This window comes from Ascidia mentula, chromosome 1 (genome assembly GCF_947561715.1).
Source record: "Ascidia mentula chromosome 1, kaAscMent1.1, whole genome shotgun sequence".
Taxonomy (NCBI): Eukaryota; Metazoa; Chordata; class Ascidiacea; order Phlebobranchia; family Ascidiidae; genus Ascidia; species Ascidia mentula.
Genome location: NC_138566.1, coordinates 5,866,454 through 5,889,274, shown reverse-complemented (window position 1 = coordinate 5,889,274; position 22,821 = coordinate 5,866,454). Strand labels below are relative to the sequence as shown.

General features: G+C 40.2%; 2 protein-coding genes across 2 annotated transcripts; both read left to right on the top strand.

Annotated features, from left to right (window-relative positions):
• The first annotated feature begins 270 nt into the window (after positions 1 to 270).
• LOC145897410 (short transient receptor potential channel 5-like) lies at positions 271 to 15,897 on the top strand. The gene is made up of 18 exons (XM_082985689.1): positions 271 to 344; positions 2,452 to 2,608; positions 3,138 to 3,317; positions 3,800 to 4,346; positions 4,541 to 4,667; positions 5,189 to 5,264; positions 6,102 to 6,295; positions 6,648 to 6,754; positions 7,540 to 7,635; positions 8,862 to 9,079; positions 9,484 to 9,673; positions 10,124 to 10,291; positions 10,714 to 10,840; positions 11,506 to 11,627; positions 12,204 to 12,416; positions 12,844 to 13,101; positions 13,887 to 14,014; positions 14,133 to 15,897. The coding sequence occupies exons 2-18, from the start codon at positions 2,472 to 2,474 to the stop codon at positions 14,257 to 14,259; spliced, it is 3,015 nt and encodes a 1,004-aa protein (XP_082841815.1). The 5' UTR covers positions 271 to 344; positions 2,452 to 2,471; the 3' UTR covers positions 14,260 to 15,897.
• A 1,976-nt stretch (positions 15,898 to 17,873) lies between these two features.
• On the top strand, positions 17,874 to 21,599 carry LOC145905639 (actin, muscle-type). The gene is made up of 6 exons (XM_082992896.1): positions 17,874 to 17,963; positions 19,411 to 19,569; positions 19,799 to 20,123; positions 20,442 to 20,603; positions 20,811 to 21,002; positions 21,178 to 21,599. The coding sequence occupies exons 2-6, from the start codon at positions 19,438 to 19,440 to the stop codon at positions 21,501 to 21,503; spliced, it is 1,137 nt and encodes a 378-aa protein (XP_082849022.1). The 5' UTR covers positions 17,874 to 17,963; positions 19,411 to 19,437; the 3' UTR covers positions 21,504 to 21,599.
• Positions 21,600 to 22,821: the final 1,222 nt, after the last annotated feature.

Here is a 22,821-nt window from a genome sequence, read left to right as displayed (position 1 = left end):
AAACTTATAGAAGTAATTGTTGTCTGCAATCTGTTGTCAAACGTTGGTCATTTGGCTACATCGCATATTTAATTAGGGGTCAAGGTTTTTCTTCTTATCCTTTAGCAGTTCATGGGGTTGTTTTCAGGCGGGCGTTAATAAAAAGAATTTCATTGCTTGAAATACAGATAAAGAGAGTTTCACTGCGTCTCTGCACTGGCAAAGAGTCAAAATTTACTTCGTAAAGGAAATCTTTTGTGTAAACATATTATCAAGTGTGTCCTTTTTTCCAGCAAACTAATATAGAACCAACAATAAATTTTCCTGAATTGAATTTTCAAGCATATGAAAATGGAGTGCGTGCGGTAAGTTTTAAATCCTAAAGGATCTGTAAGAAAAGGAAGTGAGATGAGCTCAAATAAACATAGGCTACGTTCGAAACTAACGTGCATTGTCTGGTCCCAGCATAAACTTATTAAATCATGGCTAAATTGTGCACATTGGCCTAGACTGAAGTCTACTTCCTTGCACAGGCATTTAACGCTTGGACAAATATATACCAGTAAAAATTGTTTCTAGCAGTTTTTTTTTGTTTGTGAAACTCTGCAAAGGTTTAACAGACAATATTCGACTGTTTTTGCGTAAAATCTAAAGGGAATCCTTTATATTTATCTCATAGAGCCAAGTAGGATTTTGCGGAACCCACTTTGCAAATCACTGCCCAATCTGTTCGTGTTTCTCAATCTGTGATCGAAATCCTGACCTGTCCTATATAAAGCTTGGTTATGTCGTAGGTCAAAGAGATTGCTTGCGTAAAGTTTTCATTAGGTTTTCTTTCGCATTTAACCGCGTTATTTAGTCTTGATAATGTTTTCACATTTAATACCAATATGATTAGATAAGGGAACCATGTGGTACGCTAAAAAACAACAAGTAACGCGGTTAAGAATCACTAAATAACGCGGTTAAATGCGAAAGAAAACCTAATGAAAACTTTACGCAAGCAATCTCTTTGACCTAAAAAACAAGTAACACTAAAAAACAACAAGTAACGCGGTTAAGAATCACTGCACTGCAGTCGTCGAAAACGCCATTGGCAAATTCTTTGTATGATTAATAGTCTCCAGGCACGATTTTCCGTAAAATAAAATCAGCCCAAGCATTCCCGAACGTTGCAAGCAGCAGAACAATCTAGCATTGTTTTGTCGAATTATTGCAAGTGAATTTTATTTACTTGTGTGCGGGCATGAAGCCACGTAGTTTTCGGTAAACATAGGATTTTTGTGGTCCAATGCTCTTTGCCAGCCCAAATTACTGTCCCAAAATGTTTGCTTTTTTAGTGCAGTGCGCAAGCTCTGCTGTTGACCCATGCGGAAAAATTTGACACCAAGCAACGAACTCTTGTGGGTTCGCATTCTTCACCTGCATTTGAGCCAAGCGCTCTTGAATGGGGTTTTCCGCATTTTGAACAATCCTATTATCGCAGGAGCTACTGTTGCACCGCACGTGTTGATCACACTTCCTGTGCTGCAGAAGTGAAAGTTTGTGTACTTGCGGCTAATTCCCATGACGTAATTGCTAAAAAAAACGAAGCACAATTTAATGGCACGCAAACGATTGCCTGTATTTAAAGTCCTTAAAGAATGGTTTTTGGTGATTTTTTCGCTAGGCAAAATTTAAACACCAACAACCTTTTGCTTCATTCCTCTGGTTGCAATCCAACTCAAATAAAAATGCTTCCGCGTCAGGCAACTTGATGTCACAAGACAGTCGAACTAGCCATTAATTACAGTGAAGCCTCTTATCGCTCGTGCGTAGAAGAGAAATATTCGGCGCAGTCCAAATCAAGCCAGAATGCTGGCGCCCTTCACGCTTGGCCGATAACACTGAGTTATTTACATACATAATGCAGGAAAACTGCACCTACAGTGTTGTGAATATCTTGACTGAAGTAGGACAAGTTTAATGAAAAGTTGTTCTTTGCGTGATTCACCTCTGTTAATACAACCGCCAAAGGCAATGTACTAGAATAAACAATAAACTTATAGTTGGCCTTGGGTCTCAAGCAAAAGTCATCCGTCTGGAACCACGAAACTACATGGTTCGGTAACTGCATGAGCATAACAATGTCAATGTATAGCATTCCTCCTTACAACAGAACGTTTCGACTACGTTTTTTCAGCGAATTGGTGGAAATGACGATTTAGCAAATGTTCCTAAATCTTAACACTTACCGTTCAAAAAATTTAGATATTTAGGTGCATAATTTCATTATAGGCGACAAGAAATTTATGTCAGTTAGTATTTTGAAAGTAAAGAAAAAGAGGGTTTAGGTTGTGTTATGGCGCCTTATAATTGGTTTACTTTTAAAAAAAAAAACGACCTCAATCCCCTGTCCAACTTATTCTTCATAAAGTAACGCATGAAAGTGTTTCAACACAAATAACCCGAAAATATTTTGTTTTTTTGCAGCGTTACTTTAGTTTGTCGTCATGTCGACGAGGCGGAATGGAGGATTTGCCTCCGATGAGGACGTGCTTGTTGAACTCCCTTCTCTCAGACAACTTCTTGCTCCTCGTCATATCCTGTCTTCAAGAATGAACCACGCTCACCCCTCTCCTAAACCCGAGTAAGCGTTGCGGAGAACAAAGATACTGGCCCATATTGCAGAATATAGAGCTGACCTGACTGACGTGACAGACTTTCTCGTTACTAAATTCGAAAGATGCACTTTTTACCAACGCATTAATACATGTATATGCGTAATGAGTTTTTTTTTGGTTTAGATTGAAAAAAGTTCGGTCCAGTTCGCAAATCACGAGTGTATCATAGCTGAAAATTTATTCAAATAAACACATCAATTCTATACATAGTGAAGAGAACCGTAATATAATTGAAATCAGCATGTGAAGGTGTGGGTGTTGACGACTGGCTCTGACGTTTGCGTTTTTAAAAATTAAAGATTACACTGACATTGATCGTTTGTCACTCCTTGACTTTCTTAGATAACTAAAAATAACATATGTTTGGCTCCGTTGATTGTACTCATGATAATTACATTATATCACTTGTTATCTTAATGTTGTCCCAGCTCACGAAGTAAACCCATACAAACTATTGGGGATTCAGATTTTATTCAAATGTTTCCACATCTACAGGCACACGGGTACGTTGGACCGTCGATTGAACGGCAAAGTACCGAAGCAAGAGACCGGTCAATATGGAACACTACCCCGCCACACCCAGTCCACCTACGCTAAACTTAGAACGGTGGCGACCTTCACAAACATGTACTTTACCCACAAAGAAGCTGCCGATGAAGAATTACATTTCCTCAGGTGTTTTGCAAGTTTCACTTGCTGCTATATGTGGTTAACGGACATAGAAATATACCATATAATGTGTTGTAAACCAGGACCCTCAAATGTCACACAAAGATTAACATGTATTTCTACTATAGAGTTTCCCAGTAGTTTCAATACAACTGCTGCAATAAAATATCTATATATTACGGTCAAACATTTGACCTGGGTCGCAATGGTGGGGATTGATTTTTTACCAGTCCTCCATTATATAATTATTTAACATAAAATGGATTTCTTATGTTTTAAAGCTAAGCACGTGCTTTTCCCTTTTGATATTTCATTTTCTATTATTACGTTCTTTTTGGAACATTTTGGCATAGATTTTGTACCGGGTAGTGTAAATAGCGGTCCGAAGTGCAGAAAGGTCGGGAACCTCTAAACTCACAGGCCTCCCTTAACGAGAATGGTTTTAATTGTTAAAAAATACATAAGCAACAGCGTAACCCATCTTTCAGGGCCGTGGAAAGCGGCGACGTGGAAGAGGCTCGCGATTACCTGGAAGGTTACAAAACCGACTCCGACACCAGCGACGGATCGGGCGACGAAAAAAAGCAAAGCGAACCCAAGTCACCCAAAACTGAAAAGGTGGAAGATGACATGGATGAAAAACCCCGACCACTTCGCACGACCGGAAAGAAAACGGCCAAGGCCGTATTGAAAAAAGCGAACGAACCTATCAAGACGGACCCTAAAGAATCGGCCACTGTCATCGAGATGAACACCTTGGAGGCCACAGATAGTCCGTCTGTTGAGAAACCGTCGCGGGCGTCCCGATGGGCCATCGCAAAACAGCAGAAACGTCTCTCCAAAGCACACCTGCCCGTTATTACCACCACAAGGCCAACATCGAGGGCTCGTAGGATCAAAAAAGATGGCAAGGAGTCAGGGTTTGACAAGAGGAAGTTCAATAAGAACTGTAGAGATGAGTGGGGGAGGTCTGCTTTGTTTATAGCAATGCTAAACCGCGATACGGAAATGATGAAAATGCTCCTTGGCTTCAAGGTAAGACTGCAAAATTATTAGGGAGGAAATTATTTTCTTATCATTTGTGTGTACCTGAATGCTTTCGTTGCGGAATAAACCTTGTTTCGTCATAAAAAAAACAAATCGCGCGGTCGTATGACTATGATTTCTATGTTGATAGTTATGAACATTTCTTGGGATATTTTTCGACCACAATTTTTATCTGTTACAAGGTTGATATAGACGAGTGCTTGTACCATTCCATCGACTTTGGGTTCTATGAGATCGTGGAACTGTTTATGGAATACGATGCAAACAGACAGCAAGTAATTACCGGGGAAGACTCCTTTTATCCAGCTGGTGAGTTTGCATGATATAAAAACCCTAGCAGCACTCTAAACCGCAAAGTGTACTTTGCCAAGCCTGTGATTGACTACAACGGTGCTACATCTTAATCTATGAAAATAGCTATTTCTTATGCAAAAAATATATTTCCCTAAACTATGAATTGAGCCATTCCGTGTACATGTGACATACGGCATGGGTTGTTTAAAACCACGAACTTTCATAAACAGTTGTTGGGATTTCCTGTCAAAACGTCAGTAGTGGATAGTGTAAACATATTGTAAAATTTTAAAACCCATCATGACTTTTATATCCCCTTTAGGAGGGCGTGATGAAAAACACGTTGCGTGGTGTGTATCCTGTCGCTTATTACGTCATATTCTTGTCCGATTCACATGGTTGCTTGGGCATAATAATTTTTATGAAACCATTTCTCGTTTCTATGTGTTATCTATATTACTGTGATTGCAAATAAATGGCCAATTGAGGCCGCGCAAAGCGTAAGTGTGGACCCGGCCTTAACTCGGATTTTTCAGGGTTGACACCGATTCAACTGGCCGCTCACAAGAACGATTACGTCATGCTCAAAATTCTACATTCACACGGATTCAAGTACGTTGGTCTTTTTACGTAATTCTTTTGATTTTCTGCGTACTTGTTGTTGTACATAATATCAGTTAAGTATAAAGATTCCCCAATAAAATTACTAGAACAAATACAATTTCATCCATAAAACTTGGATAAGCGCCCGCTTCTATTTGGGGCAAAGGCTTAATATGTTGTGACGGGAAGGAATTTTTTGTTGCAATTATCCTCGCTTGAAAGGATGTTTTACGCTTTAGCGGTCATGCGTGGCAAGTTTGCGTTGACAAAACTGATTGAATGGAAATCCCGCTTTTATCGATCGTGCGATAGTTCAATCCGAAAGATAGTAGCGTGTAGACTAAGGTGTCCTTACTTACCACGGTTTAACTTGGTAATATGACCCCCCCTACTTCAGCAAACGTACAATTGATTTGTTAGCGGTTTTTAGGTACCGTGTTGTTGCTGTAGTATTTAGACGTAACACAAACCTTTTTATCACTTTGCTCTATGCAAATTCTTATCAAATGATTTGTATTTGTAAAAACTATTCGTAGATGAACAAAACTTAAAACAAATAGAATTGCGTGGACACCGATAAAACTATAAGGTTATACAGTATAGTCGCAAGAACCATGTTAATCTTTAGCTCACATTGAAATTCTGTATTCGTCGATCACTGCAATGTTAAAAGCAATTTAACACAGGAAAATGAGACCTTTTGCACTTTGCATAACTTTCCAAAAGGTTCGGAACGACTCTGTGTACGCAATAGAGCCAATATCATAATATTTATTTAGTAACAAACCGCACCGATAGACCAATTTGGTCGAACAGTGGCCAAGTCTGAACGAAACACTTTTCCAGAATATCAAACCAGAACACTTTGAAGCGGTTATTCTCCCGTCGCACCACCGACCGCGGCGGGGACAACAACAACGAGAATAAACCCTCTACTGTACTGGAGAAAAGTTGGGACGCCTCGAACAACAAGATTCTCTATTACCGAGCTCGAGCCAGCCCTGCATATATGATCATGATGTTTACTGAAGGAGAAGACGGTACCTCGACTGCTATCATTTTTGTATTGTTTTATGCATTTTGAGCAAGTATAACGTGATAAACACTAATAGCGGATCTACTAAGATTTATAATTCTGAGAATAAACGGACTGGCCCATAGTGCTGAAAATTTTAACATGTTTTATTCAGTTGAAACGTTTCGGCAAAAACTTCAGCTTAAAAAGTATAAAAATGCCGTTGTTGGTTTAGCTCCACAGTAAAATAGAGCTGACCTGCAGATGTCACAGTCAAATGTTTTCGGAACTGTGGGTCAGTTTGTTTATTCTCAGAATTATTACGTATAATCGTAAAGCGTGCATGATGTGCTAAAACCGCTCTAAATTTACGTCAGATTGTCGCGATTTCCTTGAAAATATCTTCCTGCTTTACCGCAAGCTCAAGAAGAAGGCAAGCACAGAACCAGCGGCGCGGTCACTGTACGTTCCGCTCGCTGAACAGGTATTCCGCTTCTCCGCTATAATTGATGACTATGAATGTTTAAACTTATCAAGTGCTTAGGTGAAGTCTGAGTAAAATGCATTTAAACCAAAGGGGATGTTTGTAAATTAGGTAAAAACTAACGGCAGAATGGTCCAGAATGGTGGCTAAACGAATTAATTATCACCCTGTTGTTGAACAAAGTCACAAATACGTCCCCTTCTCCACTGCCCCCAAAAGTCCCTGACTCATTTTGGGGGTTATGGTCACCGGTTGAAGCAAATTCCTGTAGTAGCGTTTTAAGGAGAACTCCTTAATTTTGGTTTTTACCTTTGCATGCTTTTGGCAACTGTATCTTAATTTCTCGTTTTATGGCTATACTTCTATTTAGTTTAAACTATGGGTCGTAAGTTAATATGGTGTAATGCGAACGTTGTAAGGTGCTGTGATGATATATAACATACTATCTTGTACATCGGATACAGTTTAGGTTGAAATATACAATTGTCAAATTGAATTGTCGCTTAGTAAGCCGGAACGGTAGGGAACGCCGTTCCGGTAAAATAATTCTTACCCGTACCCCTTTCTGGCTGTTGTGTCCCAAATAGCTGTGAGAAACTTAAATTTAGTAAATTGATTCACTAATTTAAGAAATTTCACCAAGTATACGAAAAAACAATGGTTTATTTTGTCCTGTAAATTCAACCGTCCAGGCAAGAATTTGTTTTCACTTCGAAACCTTATGGCTGTACCCCATAGTACAAGCCTGCGTGTGCATTGATGTGTAACGCAGTATTTGTTGAAAGGTTGAGGATTTCGCGTGTGACCTCCTCAGTGAAGTTAGATCTCCTTCCGACCTCGCCGATCTGCTACGATTCGAACCTCCAGGTCAACCTCGCAAGGTAAGGATTTTCCAACAACACTTGAATGATATTTTCAAAGATTTAAAAAGTTAAAGTTGGTTTATCGTGCTGTTGGTTATGTTACTGCGAGGTAACGCGTCATAACCGATTTTATAACATTTAAAATTAAAATAAGGGTCATCGTTGAAAACACCACTATTTCGCAATAAACCGTGCCTAATTTATCGTTTACAGTTTAGCGACATTCTTTTCTTAGCCTTTAAATTTGCATTTAGGTCAGTGCTATGACGCATTGTCAAATACTTCCATTCAGTTTAACGCGTTCTTCATAAACTGGCAGTTACCTCTGGGCACAGAAACGTGCAATTACTGCAGCGGTCGCAGATTCGCACACAACAACACGTTGATAGCTTCCAAGTGACTGCGCATTGCAGGCTGTTGCGTCAATCAAATCTTGAGTGAAACTAATTCCCGGTTGACCAACTGTTTTTTTCCTTGTACGACTTGGCGTCCACTAAACAGTCGCGCTGCCTTCCCAATGGGAACATACAAACATTCCACATACAGTCCTGTGTTGAATCGTACGCGACATTGGATCAGATTTTTCAAAAAAGCAGTTTTGCCTGGCAATGAGTGTTTTTAGAGGAATGTAGGGCCTATACACAAACCACTTGACCAGGCTTAAAGAACAACAAATGTTTATCATCGAAACGTAACGAAGAAACATCTTATTTGCTACTTCACACCCTGTTTTACCGGTTAAAAACAATAATTTTCAACCTTTTTCCACCGCGGGCCTGTCAAGTTTTAAAACAACTTTTACGTTTCGCTAATTTGGTAAAACTTCAGGAAAACTGCAATGAAATTAACACATAAGTACAAATGATACTTTAATATTGCTTATCGTGGGGGACTAATTTATTAAAATTATGCATATTGTAACTGAACAAATCCTTTAATTATGAAAATGATGTTTATGATGAAACCCAAAAAAAACTTCACTCGTACGGACGGTTTATAAACATTTTTTTACTATCCTCTGTGACTCTTCCGGAACACACACTGTATATCGTATTTCAGTTGTATTTTAATTAAAGTATATGCAACATACCGCAATGTCTTTGCCTGGCCGTTTGCCCGACAAAATCGTCTATTCACACCAAGCTACACTGATGCGACCTTACAGGTTGAAACAGTGGCCATCTGTAAGCATCTCACAAAATTCATGCTGTAACAAAAGAGTAAACCCCCAAACAACGTTTCAGACTCTGCAGAAGAATTATCTGGCGCCGATGCAACGAGGATTCGAAGTCAGGATGAAACGGTTTGTCGCCCATGACAACTGTCAACTCGCCTTGTCTTGCATCAGACAAGGAACCCTGTTTGAAAGCGAAAGCGGTTGGCAAACGCTCGTCACCCGTTTCTTCCTCAGTATTTTTTTCCCCCTCCTTTGCCTCGCCTTTGTTGTTGCTCCGGAATCGAAGTGAGTTATCTAAATGTTTGTTGTGCCTTAAAATTTGTGGTTAACTGAACAAACTAATTGCAAGGTATTTTATGTTTTACATTTTCCCAATTGCCAAAATCCACTTTTGTGTTGTTGTTTAAAGCTTAGTTATGTTAGCCAACAGCCACACATCTGCAGTATGAAGAGTAGTGTAATAATAATTACTCCATAACGCCACCGCGCGGCGTGTTTTCATCATCATCATCAATGCGTTTTTTTGTGGCATGTATATAACTCGTCCGATTAATGCAATGACCAATTCGTTAGATTCGCGCTTAAAACAAAACTTAAAGTAGACACCATTGCAACATGTACTTAAGACATTCTGATTTTGCTATCTTTGCAATAATGCTTAGTTATATGATCGTATTGAAACCCATTAGAGTCGGAAGCTTATTACGAAACCCAATGGTGAACCTTGGTTGTCACATGGCTTCGGAAATCATTTTCGTCGTTCTCATGGACGTCAGAGTGATCCTGATGACGTATTCACCATGTGATTGTCTGGGAATGCAGCCTAATGTCTTGGAGTGGTTGTTATTCGTTTGGATAATAGCTCGCCTTGTAAATGAGGTCGGTTTAAAATTTTAAACGTTTTTACCCAATATAACTGTATTTTTGTTACAGCCATCCAAACCTTTTTCTAAAGTATTTAAAAACGAAAACAACGGCATGGTTTTTATGTCAGGTAATCGGGCCAGAGCTGCAACCGGTACACACTTTTTAGACCTATTAGGTCTCTCGGTGTAGCTTTAGTTGGCTAATGACGATCTTGCTCGCTAAGCAGTTTGGCAAAGAAACCCCCTTTGTTTTTTATGTTCACATCAGGGGTTTGCAAATGCTTTCTGGCGCAACAAACTAGAAGCATGCGTAATGTGTCGCCACCCAAAGAAAAGCATACGCAATTTTACCGCCAGTCCTTTCTGTTCGCGACAACACAGTATGACTGTGACGTAACAATAAAACATTTTGGTTTGCATCTTGTCGTTTTCATCAAGTCGAATCGCCTGATTTTGTTTTCAGATAAAAAAACAGCGGGAAATGTCCTTTTGCGAAAACTTCACCAATCAGTGGAGGTTGAACGATCTCGGGACAATGTCCCTTTTCATGACGGTGATTTTCCTCAAGATAGTGGATGTTGTGTTGCACAACCCACCTTCTCAATGTCCTCCAGATCCTATAACTCCAGAGGTACGTCGGAGAATTAAATTATAACAAATAAAAGTTTGCCTCGGCAAAACGCGTAACGCATCGCAATTTCGATGAAATGTAAAACAATTGTGCTTGGAAATTTGTCGAACACCAATGTTTCGCAACCAAACTGGTGCTACAGAAAAAAGAAAAAAATATTTTTTTGGCCAAAATTTGTAATAATTGGAAAAATGTCCTAAACCAAAGGTTCATTACATGTTTTTTTTTTATTCACAAAACTTCTTGCCACAGAATTTTGCATTTCATGTTTTTAAGTAATTTCCTTATTTAGCTAACCAAGAGCCCCTGCAGCAAACAATATATAGCATGCCTTAAAACTGACCAAACGCCCTTTTTTGGTGTTTGCATTTTGTCCACACAAATGCATTACAAATATGTTGTTGAAATTTCGTTTTCAACAGTGCAACCGAGAAGCCTGGACAACCGAACAGACCGTTCTTGTAGCATTGTCAGAATCTTGTCTTGCCTTCCTCGCGATTCTCATCCACATCCGTGCCTTGGAACTGCTTTACATTGATCGGACATTCGGTACGAAATTTACTAATGATGGAAAGTACTTCCATGTTTGGTCAAATCAATGATCATACAATAACCCAGTTCATGGTTTTCAGCAAAACTATATTTCACCAATAATGACATCGTTAGTTTAATGACATGTACAAACACTTGTTTATTTGCATTGTTCTGAATAGCGTAAACTATAAGTTGTCTGTATGAACAATGTTTCGACCTCATAAAGAAATGTGACAGTTGTCTTCCTCTCGTAGGTTCTGCCTTCAACTAGTAGGGTATATATGTATTTAATAAAAACTTGAAAAGCGATAAAAAGTAAGTCTTTCACCACACACAAAAGCCGTCATAAAAACACATGCGCACACTAGAAACGGATACGAGATGACGATAAAAAATATGACAACATTGGTCAAGCGCCCACATATACCAAGAAGAAAACCTGGGATTTTGTTGACAACAAGCTAGGGTAGCCAACCTTGCTGCTAGCAGATTCAGAGTGGTGTTTGAAAAACTGAAATACACTTTGGTGGAAAGAATAAAATATTAATCTCCCGTTGTTTTTTGTTAGGTCCTAATCTCCCGTTGTTTTGTGTTAGGTCCTAATCTCCCGTTGCTTTGTGTTAGGTCCTAATCTCCCGTTGTTTTGTGTTAGGTCCTAATCTCCCGTTGTTTTGTGTTAGGTCCTCTTCAACTGTCACTGGACAAGATGATTGTGGACACGATCCGCTTCCTTCTCTTATTCGTCATCACTTTTTTTGCTTGCGCTGTAGCTATGACTCAGCTATACTGGGCCTACGGCAATGTAAGTTTAAAATTCTTATATCCTGGCAGGTGCATTTTATGTATGTGTATTTATGTATTAAATTGTGTGTTTGTTTGGATGTTGTCCGAACCAAGATATTGACCAGTCAGCCACGAAATTGTTTCATTGCCTAGTAGTGTAAGGCGGGCCCTCCCAAATGTTTAGCCCTCTGACCCTTTCAACCCATTAACATTTCCGCGAGCACTTATATTGGACAGTGATATTTGGATAATTTATTGCAATAGTTAATTGTAATGAAACAACTGAAAATTTCTCGGGAGGGGCGAACTTTATGGTCTTTGCGCCCAAAAAAAAAATCGGCGTGAGGAAAACAGCTGGTGTAATGTATGAAAATATCGTTAATTAAAACTGTATGGATATGGATGAAATACTTAATATAATTCCTCACTTTTGAAGCTTCAATTTGGTATTTTGCTTTGCCTACCTGTTATAGGCACTAGGTACATTTAATTTACAGATCGATGTAATTTAGACACTGTGTTTTGTACTAGTACAGTTGCCTATTCAGACAAACGAAACTTTTTATAAAATTTTAACAAAGCTTTACAACTTTAGGCAAGAATACAACGACTGAGGGTGGATCGGTCCCTCTCCAGCTTAGAGAGCATTACTTGTGAGGACAACGACAGCTTTAATGCAACAGTGCCGTGTACACCTGTATATTCCAACTTGGGCGAGTCGTTGCTGCAACAATATTGGACATTGTACGGGTACGGTTGGAAAATGGAACCCCCTCCATCTGTTAAAATTCCCCGACAACCAAGTCAGGTAGGGCACAGTTTATGTTTGGTTTCTGGTCAGATAATATTTTGTTCAAAATACACAAAGTGGCACCTCGAGATAAAGTGCGACGCCGCGTGGTCACAGAAACGCACTGATGGAAAACAGCACAGTGATGCGAAATTCTCAACAAGTGCAGCTGGTGACTGTATAGCACTGGACTAGCTTTTAAACTACCAGGCACAGAGTTTTCCACTTTGTGGTTCTTTTTACCAGTGCTTTAGACTCGCGTGTCATGCTTTTGTATTAAATACATTGGATTTAACCATTGTTTATAGCCATACAAGCGTGTACGTTTATTGCAGCAGCGTTATCACATAGGTTACGTAATACCACCCAAACTTGGCTCAATTAAGCGGTACATCAGTTACAGTACATAACACATTACACGAGCTAACACCATGCTTTCTCGCAGCTGCCGATTACTGAATGGGTTGGTCTCTTCATATCAATATTCTTCCACTTGTGGGCGGTAGTGATCATGCTCAACATGCTCATCGCTATGATGTCACATTCGTTCGACCGCGTCCGTGACAACGCCGAAGTCGAATGGAAATATCACAGATCTGGAATGTGGATGAAGTTTATCAGGAAGGGAATTTATCCGCGCCCTCCTCCGATGAATCTGATCCCATCACCGAGGGATTTGAGGAGCTTTTGGAATTTTTTAAAGGTGCGTGTGTGGGTTATTACTGGCACAAAATGGCCTCGCAAATGAAATGTTTGATGGTAAAGGAATGTCGTATTCCATATGTACAATTTGAGTAATTATGCTTCAAGGAATGGCCAAAGTTAGTTAGTTGTGTTTGTTTTGAACTTATAAGGACATCCCATTGGTGAATCATGGTCGATGGGAAAATGACCATTATTACCACTCACTTAGCGTTACTACGCTCAGAAGCTACTGCATGTGAATTTTTTAATTTTTTGAGGCGTCGTACGTCTTTTACGCGTAAGCTATTTTTTAAACTATACTCTGGATACTTTGTCAATTCACCAAAGTTTATTCAACTTACCTCTAACCCAAACATAAGTATGAGTTGGTGTGGTGTTTTACCAAACCAACCAAACAATATTATGTAGTTAGCCATTCCTTCATTCAGTTTTTTCAACATAAACTACACTTATAAGAACCGTACAGCTTTAGGAACACTAATAGCGGATTTACTCATAATTCTAAGAGTAAACATACCGACCCATAGCGCTGAAAACATTAACATGTTTAGTTTCCACCCACGCGAGTCTTGTCTACGATCTGTGACGTCAGTCATATCAGCTCCAAAAAACTGTGGAGACAGACCAACCCCGCTATTTTAAACTGATGATGGCATAAGTTTTTACCGAAACTTTTTAACTAAAAAATATATGAGTGTTTTCAGTAATGGGCCAGTCTCTTTTATTCCCAGTACAGCTTTAGTTGTTTCGTCATTGTTACCATATAGGCTGGTTTTGTTGCAGAAAAGTGCACCAAAATGTTGTTCTGGTGATTCCAGTCATCCGTCTAGGAGCAACGCACAACGACCATCCAGCGACCAGGAGACGGAGAACCAAAAATACAGACACACTATTTCGAGGATTACCAACAGGTGGTCTATTTGAACAGCTCTGTGTTTGTACAAACGTTTTTTAACACAATTCATACTTACGATACTTTGATAGCCAACGTTTTTAGGCCATTTCACAATAACTGTGTTGCTTCGGCAGATACCTGCGTCGTTATCTTCTACCCGACTTCAAACACGACGATTCGGAATCGAATATAAACAGAACAACGAGTCAGCAATCATACAGAGCGCGTCACAGTATCAGTGATGACGTCAGCAGCAACTGAAAAAAATTTCAGGACACGTTTGATTGCTTGCTGGACGACCGACATCACCCAAGACAGGAAAACGTTCTGTTTCTTGCCCCCAGTGATGTAAACCACTGCTGGACTTGGTCCAGACTTGTTGCTATGTTGATTACTTTTGCACGTGACTTGCTTCAGTATTATTGTTGTTATTATTTAAATATAAAGTTGTCAGTAATCCCTTACACGGAACATTATTCAATCTAAAATACCACCGCGATTTTTGAGATGTTTGTGAAACAATTCAATTCGTTTGAAAGTCGGATCGTCGTGGTGAAAAACGCTGTGTGGGGAATGCGTATTTAGTTAAAACCTTTATTACTGACGTTCACGGAAATTCTCATGTTGCGGCCCCAGCTGTAGATGCTTCATGTTTACCTACGCAATTGCCACCGCCCACATTCTTGCCACACTGTCACCACGCCTTCCGCGGCAATCTTAACACCACACTAGATATAACCGCCACAGTCATTCGTAAAACGATTGCATTTCGCGAGGGCACTTCAAGGTTTTGTGTGATTACTTTGGCGATTTCTCCGTTTTTGATTCATGAGCTCTGATAATTCTTAAATCGTTCATCTACTTTATGCGCGTTATTGCCTTACACAGATTACTCCATGGCCTTAATTTTGTCCCTGATTTGTTAATAATATTAAGATCGAACTAAGTGTAAACTTCAAACGTGATCGACTCATGTATAGGTGCCTATCTTGCTTATTTCTTGCAATACCAAGATAGAATTACACCGAAATCCGATGTCTCATTTTACGTTCAGCATACCCTTTATATTCAGTTTACGACTTGTGTTTGTAAGATAGGGTTGCGACATGGCACTGATGCTTCAAGATATTGATATATTTGTATCCCTAACTAAATCAGTTCGTAGATATGCGCGTGCTTTGGACCGAAAAACTTGGACTCAATAAAATTCCATTTCTGCTGTTTCTGACCGCTAATCCTTCTGAACTCTTCGAACATCGCTGTATTTTTATGTAAAATTGTTCACATCTTTACTTCGTACCACGTAAAGCTCCAATGCCAAGTCCGAGTCTAAAAAATGGCAACGCGCTGCATAGCACACAAAGTAATATCGAAACAACTCAATCGTCAAAAAAACTCATCAATCCTAGATTATTACCACCCAGCCATTAACTTGCTCTCAATCCTACTTCATATTTCGCCTTGCCAAGTATAGGCTTCGTCGCGTGCCTTAACATGAACACCTTCCCTCCCTCTCTTCTCCAAGTCCTTATATTTAAGTGATTGGCAGTATTGCTTCGTTTTGTGCATTATTCGTTCAGTTCCCGATCCAGGCCTAGCGTTTCATGTTTCCGATCGTTAAACCGTGCAAATCACGTGATATTTTGTTGTGTATTAGGCGGTATTGGTGGAAAAACGATTTTCTAAACACGGCTGGAGTCCTGTACTGTACTATTTTTAGTACTATTCTCCGTCACCCGCATGCGTTCAGTGCTCATTCGCCGTTTCCTCCATGCAAATTCTGAATCTGCACTCGCGCGCCACCTTGCGTCGCCTTTTGTATGTCGGTTTTTTGTATTGGTTATTACTGCGCCTTTTGCCACTGTTTGCTTTCAATTTAAAACAAGTGTTTAATCTGAATGGAGTAGTTTTACCTGGAAAGCTTGTCAGTCAATTTCAAAATGATTAAGACGAGTTTGTCTGTCATATGTGTGTATATTATATATAGGCAAGGTTGCCATAATCAAATCATGTTTATTTTGCGAAAAAAGCAACTACGCAAAGAACAATATACAAGGAAATGAAATGGCATGGGCACCGATAAAACCATAAAGGTTATCGAGTTAGGCGCCCATAGATGTGAAACCAATATTGAAGACGACTAAAAGGAAATTCGATTAATTTCAGTGGTGCTACATTGTACAGATATTTCAACATGATGACCTTTTATTGTCTCGATGTAAAAATAGTGAAAAAATAATGTTGACCAGAAACGGAAACGGCCACCAAACGTTGCTTGGGCCAAAACATATGAACAAGTCAGAAGTACAGACAAATCTTAGACATAAGGACGGTATAGCAACCCTGCATATTGAGTAGGTCTATATTCTCGTTACAACGTTGTATTATTTTCTCTAAATATGGAAGATTGGTTAAAAATGAAGAACCCTAGTAACAAAGCCAGAATTTTAGTTTTAGTTAAACTGATATAAGTTTTAAAAAGGTGGTAAACCTAAACTGATTATTTATCTTTTTAAAAAAGTGTTAAAATGCAGTAGAATCACTAAATATTGCCTTAACAGTTATAAGGCTCATTTTCTCATGCGAGGCGTTCCAATCACGTTGGCTAAATATGTAAATAGAGCCAGCATATAGGCACGCCTGGCAGCTATCAATTGGAAAAAGGGCGTCTCAATTAACAAACCGTGCCCCAGGGGAGAGGGACGTATCTCGTCCCTGTTGCCTTTTAAATCCCTCAAATAGGAGTACGGCAGCGTGTGGTGTGGTCCAACATTGACTGAATCATATGTGTAAGGCTCAGTCCCGTCCAGTTCTTCGCGGAATACAAAACATTTTTGGTTTACCTCTTGCAAAGAGTGCCACTGGGTGACATTGCGGTGATGTTTAGAGTTCAGCAACACCATAAAATAGTAATTACCGACAACATTGATCAAGCACCCGACCAATATACCAAGAAGAAAACCTGCTCGGTATTCGTGGCCAGGATATCCTGGGAAGCAAGCCTTGCTGCCCTCAACCTATATCATTAGTTCTTTTTTTAATGTTTTTTTTTTTGAAAAGAATGTTAAAGAACGAACCGTGTTGTTAAAGGTCTGGTGATGATAAACTTCATTTAAACTTCAGTTTAGTTTTTTTGTCTGGGATTTTGGCTACTGTTTTCTGGAAAAGGACTTCTCAGGGGGGTCGGGATCCCATTTTGAAAGTCACAAAACATAATTTCCGTGTCGCAAAACAAGCTTTCGCTGAAGCCTCTGTAGTTCGTGCTGTCATATGGTTATTAAAAAAAAACATGTCAGGCAGCCGAAAACAAGGGGTCGCATTGAATTTTTTATCTAAAATGAGGTCACGGAATAAAAAAGACTGAGAAGCCATGATCTGGAACAGTTTTGTGAAACACACACGTCTTTAAAGGTAACAAATCCGGTCCTGACATAAAGAAATCAAACAGAGAAACGCATGCTTTAGCTATTAGCTCGTGCTTTTCTTGTATTCATGCACTTTTATGTTGCAAACGCCTCTAATCGCATTTCCTCGTTTCAATCAGTGCATCCCAACAAATCAATACGCTTTCACGGGAGCTTCAAATGTAGCCTCGGAAATTGAAAATGGGCTGGGCGTCAGAGGCAGTATCGCATAAACTGACAACTGCGCCACTCAACTAAACTCCGGCCTCGTCCCTATAAGGCCACGCACTCCAAATACAGATCAGCATCGGAGCGATTACGACATCACCAACCAGACCCCGCGTCGTAATCAGCTGCGTGAGGCATCGCCATGATTGTGCAGGCATGAGCCCGGTGACAAGGGCCCAAGCTATGGATGCCACTTGCCAAATATGGTGCCGGCGGCTGCAGCCAATGCATGTGTTCCCTGGGGTCTGTCGAGGCGGTTGATATATACTGGAGGGGAAGTTGGCAACGAGTCAGTCAGCACTGAAGACTAAAGCCGAAGTTTACAAGCTAGTGGTAAGTTGAACAAAAATTATTGCTTTGCCAGGAAGAACTTAAATCGGGAGTTATAAATAATTTTTTAATAGTGAATGCGCAAAATGTGGTTTAAATATCTACCCAATTATCGTTGCCTGCTGTTAATTTAATTTACTTTATAATGTAACATAAAAAATTTCTAATATCTACTTACACAATTGACCTTTTAAATTCAGTTTTAAAACGGAGGAATTAGTTTGCTAATATTTTCTCTCATAATTCATATTATACAGTAAGTCGTATCAGTTTCTTGTTTATTGACTGTTCTTTTTTAATGTCTTGGCACTTATACAGAGTATTTTGAAAGCTTTGCTAACAAGAGCTTTGACCAGTTACTCAGATGTGTGCCCAGACATTAAAACAAAACAGCGAAATGTTTTCTTCTTAATTCTTTTGACTGAGTTTTGCTTATTGGCTTAGCGGGCTGTTATAAAATATAAAAAGTTTTTTTTCCGTTAAGCATCGATCAAAATAATATAAGCAGACATTTAGCCCAACTCTAAATAACATGTGCTTTTCCAATCTAAAAAAAGCGAAAGAGATTTGAAAGATGTCTGGTTTTCGGATTATTTCGCACAAAAATACCGATAAATCCTAGTTGTGAAAAGTCATCACCAATGTTTAGTCTCTCTTGTTTTCGTGGACATTGAAACATATCGTTTACTACTAACATACCATCCGTTTTTGTAGTTAGACGATACGGCGTTGTTGAATTATCTTCGTTTTAAGATGCATGACTTTATTGGGGTTGATCTCACTTGCGGGGTAACAGTCGAACGACCGGTTCTATGCCCATATAAGCGACCGGTTCATGCATCTGTGGTTGTTCCGCACACGTCGCCTTATCATCTGACGAAACGCAGACTTCGTTCCCAGCTGGGAATACGGAACAGGCGTCGCACGCTTCTGAGTTTATTTGGGGCCGCTGGGCGTTTCCCTGGGGGTTGCAGTTGCCGCAGTCGGTCGACAGGTTGTGGGTAATTATAAAGGTCCGCAATTAGCGCGCACCAAGTGTGAGATGAAAATTGATTTTAATGCGTATCGACTTCCCATTGTGGGATCCAAGATTAGTTTTCGATATTTTTAATTAAAGAAAACCTCCCCAACCACCACCAGCTGTCAACGTTTCGAAAATATTTCATTTTCTTTGTAAAACATGTATTACCAATCAGTTAAGATAGGACGATGGAGAATAAGAAAACGCAATAAAGCAATCGTTTTACCAACTATACAGAAATAAAGTTACTCCCATTAAAAAAACAAAAAAACAATTAAGCATTATCGATAAAATAGTTTCATCAATTGGTACTTTCTGACCGATTTTCGGCCAAAATAACTCGTTTCCATGACAATTTCACACCCCTGTGGGCGATATAGCTCGAAAAGATGCAAAATGGCAATTTCAAACGATTTCGTGTCTTTGTAGTAAAACACATCTCCAACCAACGCAAATATGTCGGACGAAGACGAAGAACAAACCGCGCTGGTATGCGACAACGGTTCAGGTCTGGTTAAGGCCGGTTTCGCTGGAGATGACGCACCAAGGGCTGTCTTCCCATCCATCGTCGGTCGCCCAAGACATCAGGTAAGGAGCAGTGGACCAAAGAAAAATAATATTTGTACGTTGGAAAACACTCGAGATAATGGGTTATTCGTTTTCTTTCGAACGTAGCCATTTCATTACTCGACACAAGGTAAAATGTTCATTAGAACGTAGGCGAAATGTTGCAATCATCTTAATTCCCATAGCAAGCACTAAGAATGCAACTTCACACAGCATCGCACGCCACCTCCTACTTTCTTTTTGTTTACAGGGCGTCATGGTGGGCATGGGTCAAAAGGACAGCTACGTCGGTGACGAAGCCCAGAGCAAGCGTGGTATCCTCACTCTCAAATACCCCATCGAGCACGGAATCATCACCAACTGGGATGACATGGAGAAGATCTGGCATCACACTTTCTACAATGAGCTTCGTGTCGCCCCCGAAGAGCACCCAGTCCTCCTCACTGAAGCCCCACTTAACCCCAAGGCCAACCGTGAGAAGATGACCCAGATCATGTTCGAAACCTTCAATGTCCCCGCAATGTACGTCGCCATCCAAGCTGTGCTTTCCCTCTACGCTTCCGGGCGTACCACCGGTAAGTTTGCAGCTGAGTTTCTTACGTCGGTTAATATTGCAAGTATATGCGAAACACGTTATTATTTGTTCGTTCATCTGTAACCGCTATGTTAGCCGCAAAACAATACTGGTGTTTCTGGCCCACCAATCAAGTCAATCTAGATGTTGCATTTTTAAAGGAAAAAGCAAAACAAATAATCATATTCATGCGGTTTAAGTGTATCTATTTTACAAATTAAGTCATACTTTTGCGCATCTGTAATCGGCAGAACAAACCCTGCTAAAAGGTTTGAAATCAGAGGTTTCTTTCCGTCAAGTCGTTCGTTGCATTTTCAAGGTATCGTGCTGGACTCTGGCGATGGTGTTTCGCACAACGTCCCAATCTACGAGGGTTACGCTCTCCCCCACGCCATCATGCGTTTGGACTTGGCCGGTCGCGACCTCACTGACTACTTGATGAAGATCCTCACTGAGCGTGGCTATTCTTTCGTCACCACCGGTAAGTGTTGCGTTGATGAGAATATATAGGGTAAAGGTTGGTCAACAAATTAAACCGCGCGACAAACAAAGCTACCGCCAATAAGCTAAAGAAACCATGACATTTTAATGCGTGTTTTTAAGTCTTTTTGTAAAAGTTTGTTATTCAGTTCTTTGGGTAATTCCCCCAACCCTTGCCCTCACGATCAAATTTTTACTCTGTGTGCAGCCGAGCGTGAAATCGTGCGTGACATCAAGGAGAAACTTTGCTACGTCGCCCTTGACTTCGAACAGGAAATGGCATCGGCCGCATCCAGCAGCGCCCTTGAGAAGAGCTACGAACTTCCTGACGGTCAGGTGATCACCATTGGAAACGAGAGGTTCCGTTGCCCAGAGACCATGTTCCAGCCATCCTTCATCGGTAAGTCAAACTGGAAACATGTTAGTTTTATTGTACTTGTCTTTGATAAAAAACAATTTTGTATGCAGAATGTATAGTAATTTACTATGATATAATGCTGGAATATTAACTTGTGTTCTGCACTCACGCGTTAGTTATTTGTATGGTTTTGTGCAAAGTATTTTCGTACCAACAGGAATGGAATCCTCCGGTGTCCACGAGACCACCTACAACTCCATCATGAAGTGCGACATCGACATCCGTAAGGATCTCTACGCCAACAACGTCCTCTCCGGTGGCACCACCATGTACCCCGGTATCGCCGACAGGATGCAGAAGGAGATCACTGCTCTTGCTCCTAGCACCATGAAGATCAAGATCATCGCTCCTCCAGAGCGCAAATACTCCGTCTGGATCGGAGGCTCCATCCTCGCGTCTCTCTCCACCTTCCAGCAGATGTGGATCACCAAGCAGGAGTACGATGAGGCGGGCCCATCCATCGTGCACAGGAAGTGCTTCTAAGCGTTCATTTATCTTCTGTTACACTTCCACCGGTGTTCCTTTTCTCCCCTCCTCCGAATATTCGTTTTACCACCGGAATAACAACGGTTTGCGTCACGGCTGTCTTTTGGTAGCGACTCTCGATTGATTAACTTACCCAGTTTTATGGAAATGACGAGGATGAATGTAACAGTGACTGGCAAAAATAAAAGGGAATATATATATAAGATGGGTTTGCTTTTTGAGCTGCAGACAGTAGTTCGCATACTATTTCGACCTATAAAGTTAATTTCTCAGAGAGGCAGAGCATGTTTTTCTTTAAACTCGGTTTTATGTGATCCACTCAAACGAGGTTAACGAACTTGGTTATTTTCGCCGCAGTGATTGTATAGAAAGTAAGGTATTTTGTGAATTTACTGACAGGACCGTAGTTAAACAAGTGCATTCACAAAAAGTTGGCAAAAAAACAAAAAATAACAAAAAAATTTTCGAATTCTCATGAACGGGAAAGCCAATTTGCTTCTAATTATTAATTTTTTGTTTTTTTTTAATTGTTTCACCACACCGGGATTTGAACCCAGGATTCATCTTGGTATATGGGTTTTGGTTTGGCTGCCAATTTGGTTTTAGTTGCAAGTGAGAATACAGTCATCGATTTTGTCCTAGAGTTTCATGATATATTTCTTTTCTACCGCTAGATGGTGCAAATGAGCCAACTGTAGGAGTTAAAATACTTCCAAGTTTTCTGGCACAGCAGCATTGCGTTTGGGTGTAGTTAGGCCGGAAAGTCGCGCCCCATATCGAATGCGTTGTAATCCTCGTGAAATTTGCGAATTGCAAAGCAGTCACGCTTTGATTAAACGCCTCGTTCATTGTACACAGAATGTTGGCAGTGACCATATGTTACTCCGAGCATTCGACAACAGCCGTGTTTGCTTTAATCGCAGTCGGCCGGCTTCGACTATTTGTGGACGAAATAGAAAAACCTTTATTCCAATGGTTTGAAGGTTGGTCGCTCGAACCCACACCTCGTTTTCTGATAAATAAACGGTGAAGGTCGAATTCCTGTGGGGTCGCTCTCTTGGTGGTCGCCTGATTCTTGATCTGGTATTTGACTGCCACGGTGCAAATCAAAATTAGGCCCCAGAGAAACACAGATTGGCATGACGACTTTCTTTCAAACGACTTTTTTTGTGCGTGCAGAACCAAAAGCGTTTTTGGTTCTGGAACCCATAACAAAGTTACAAGAGAGCTAATATGCCGTACAATATGTGTGTAATTTGTTTGTAGCGTTAGTCGTATAAGCTGTGCAAAACACTGCAGCCCAAGCCCCATAACA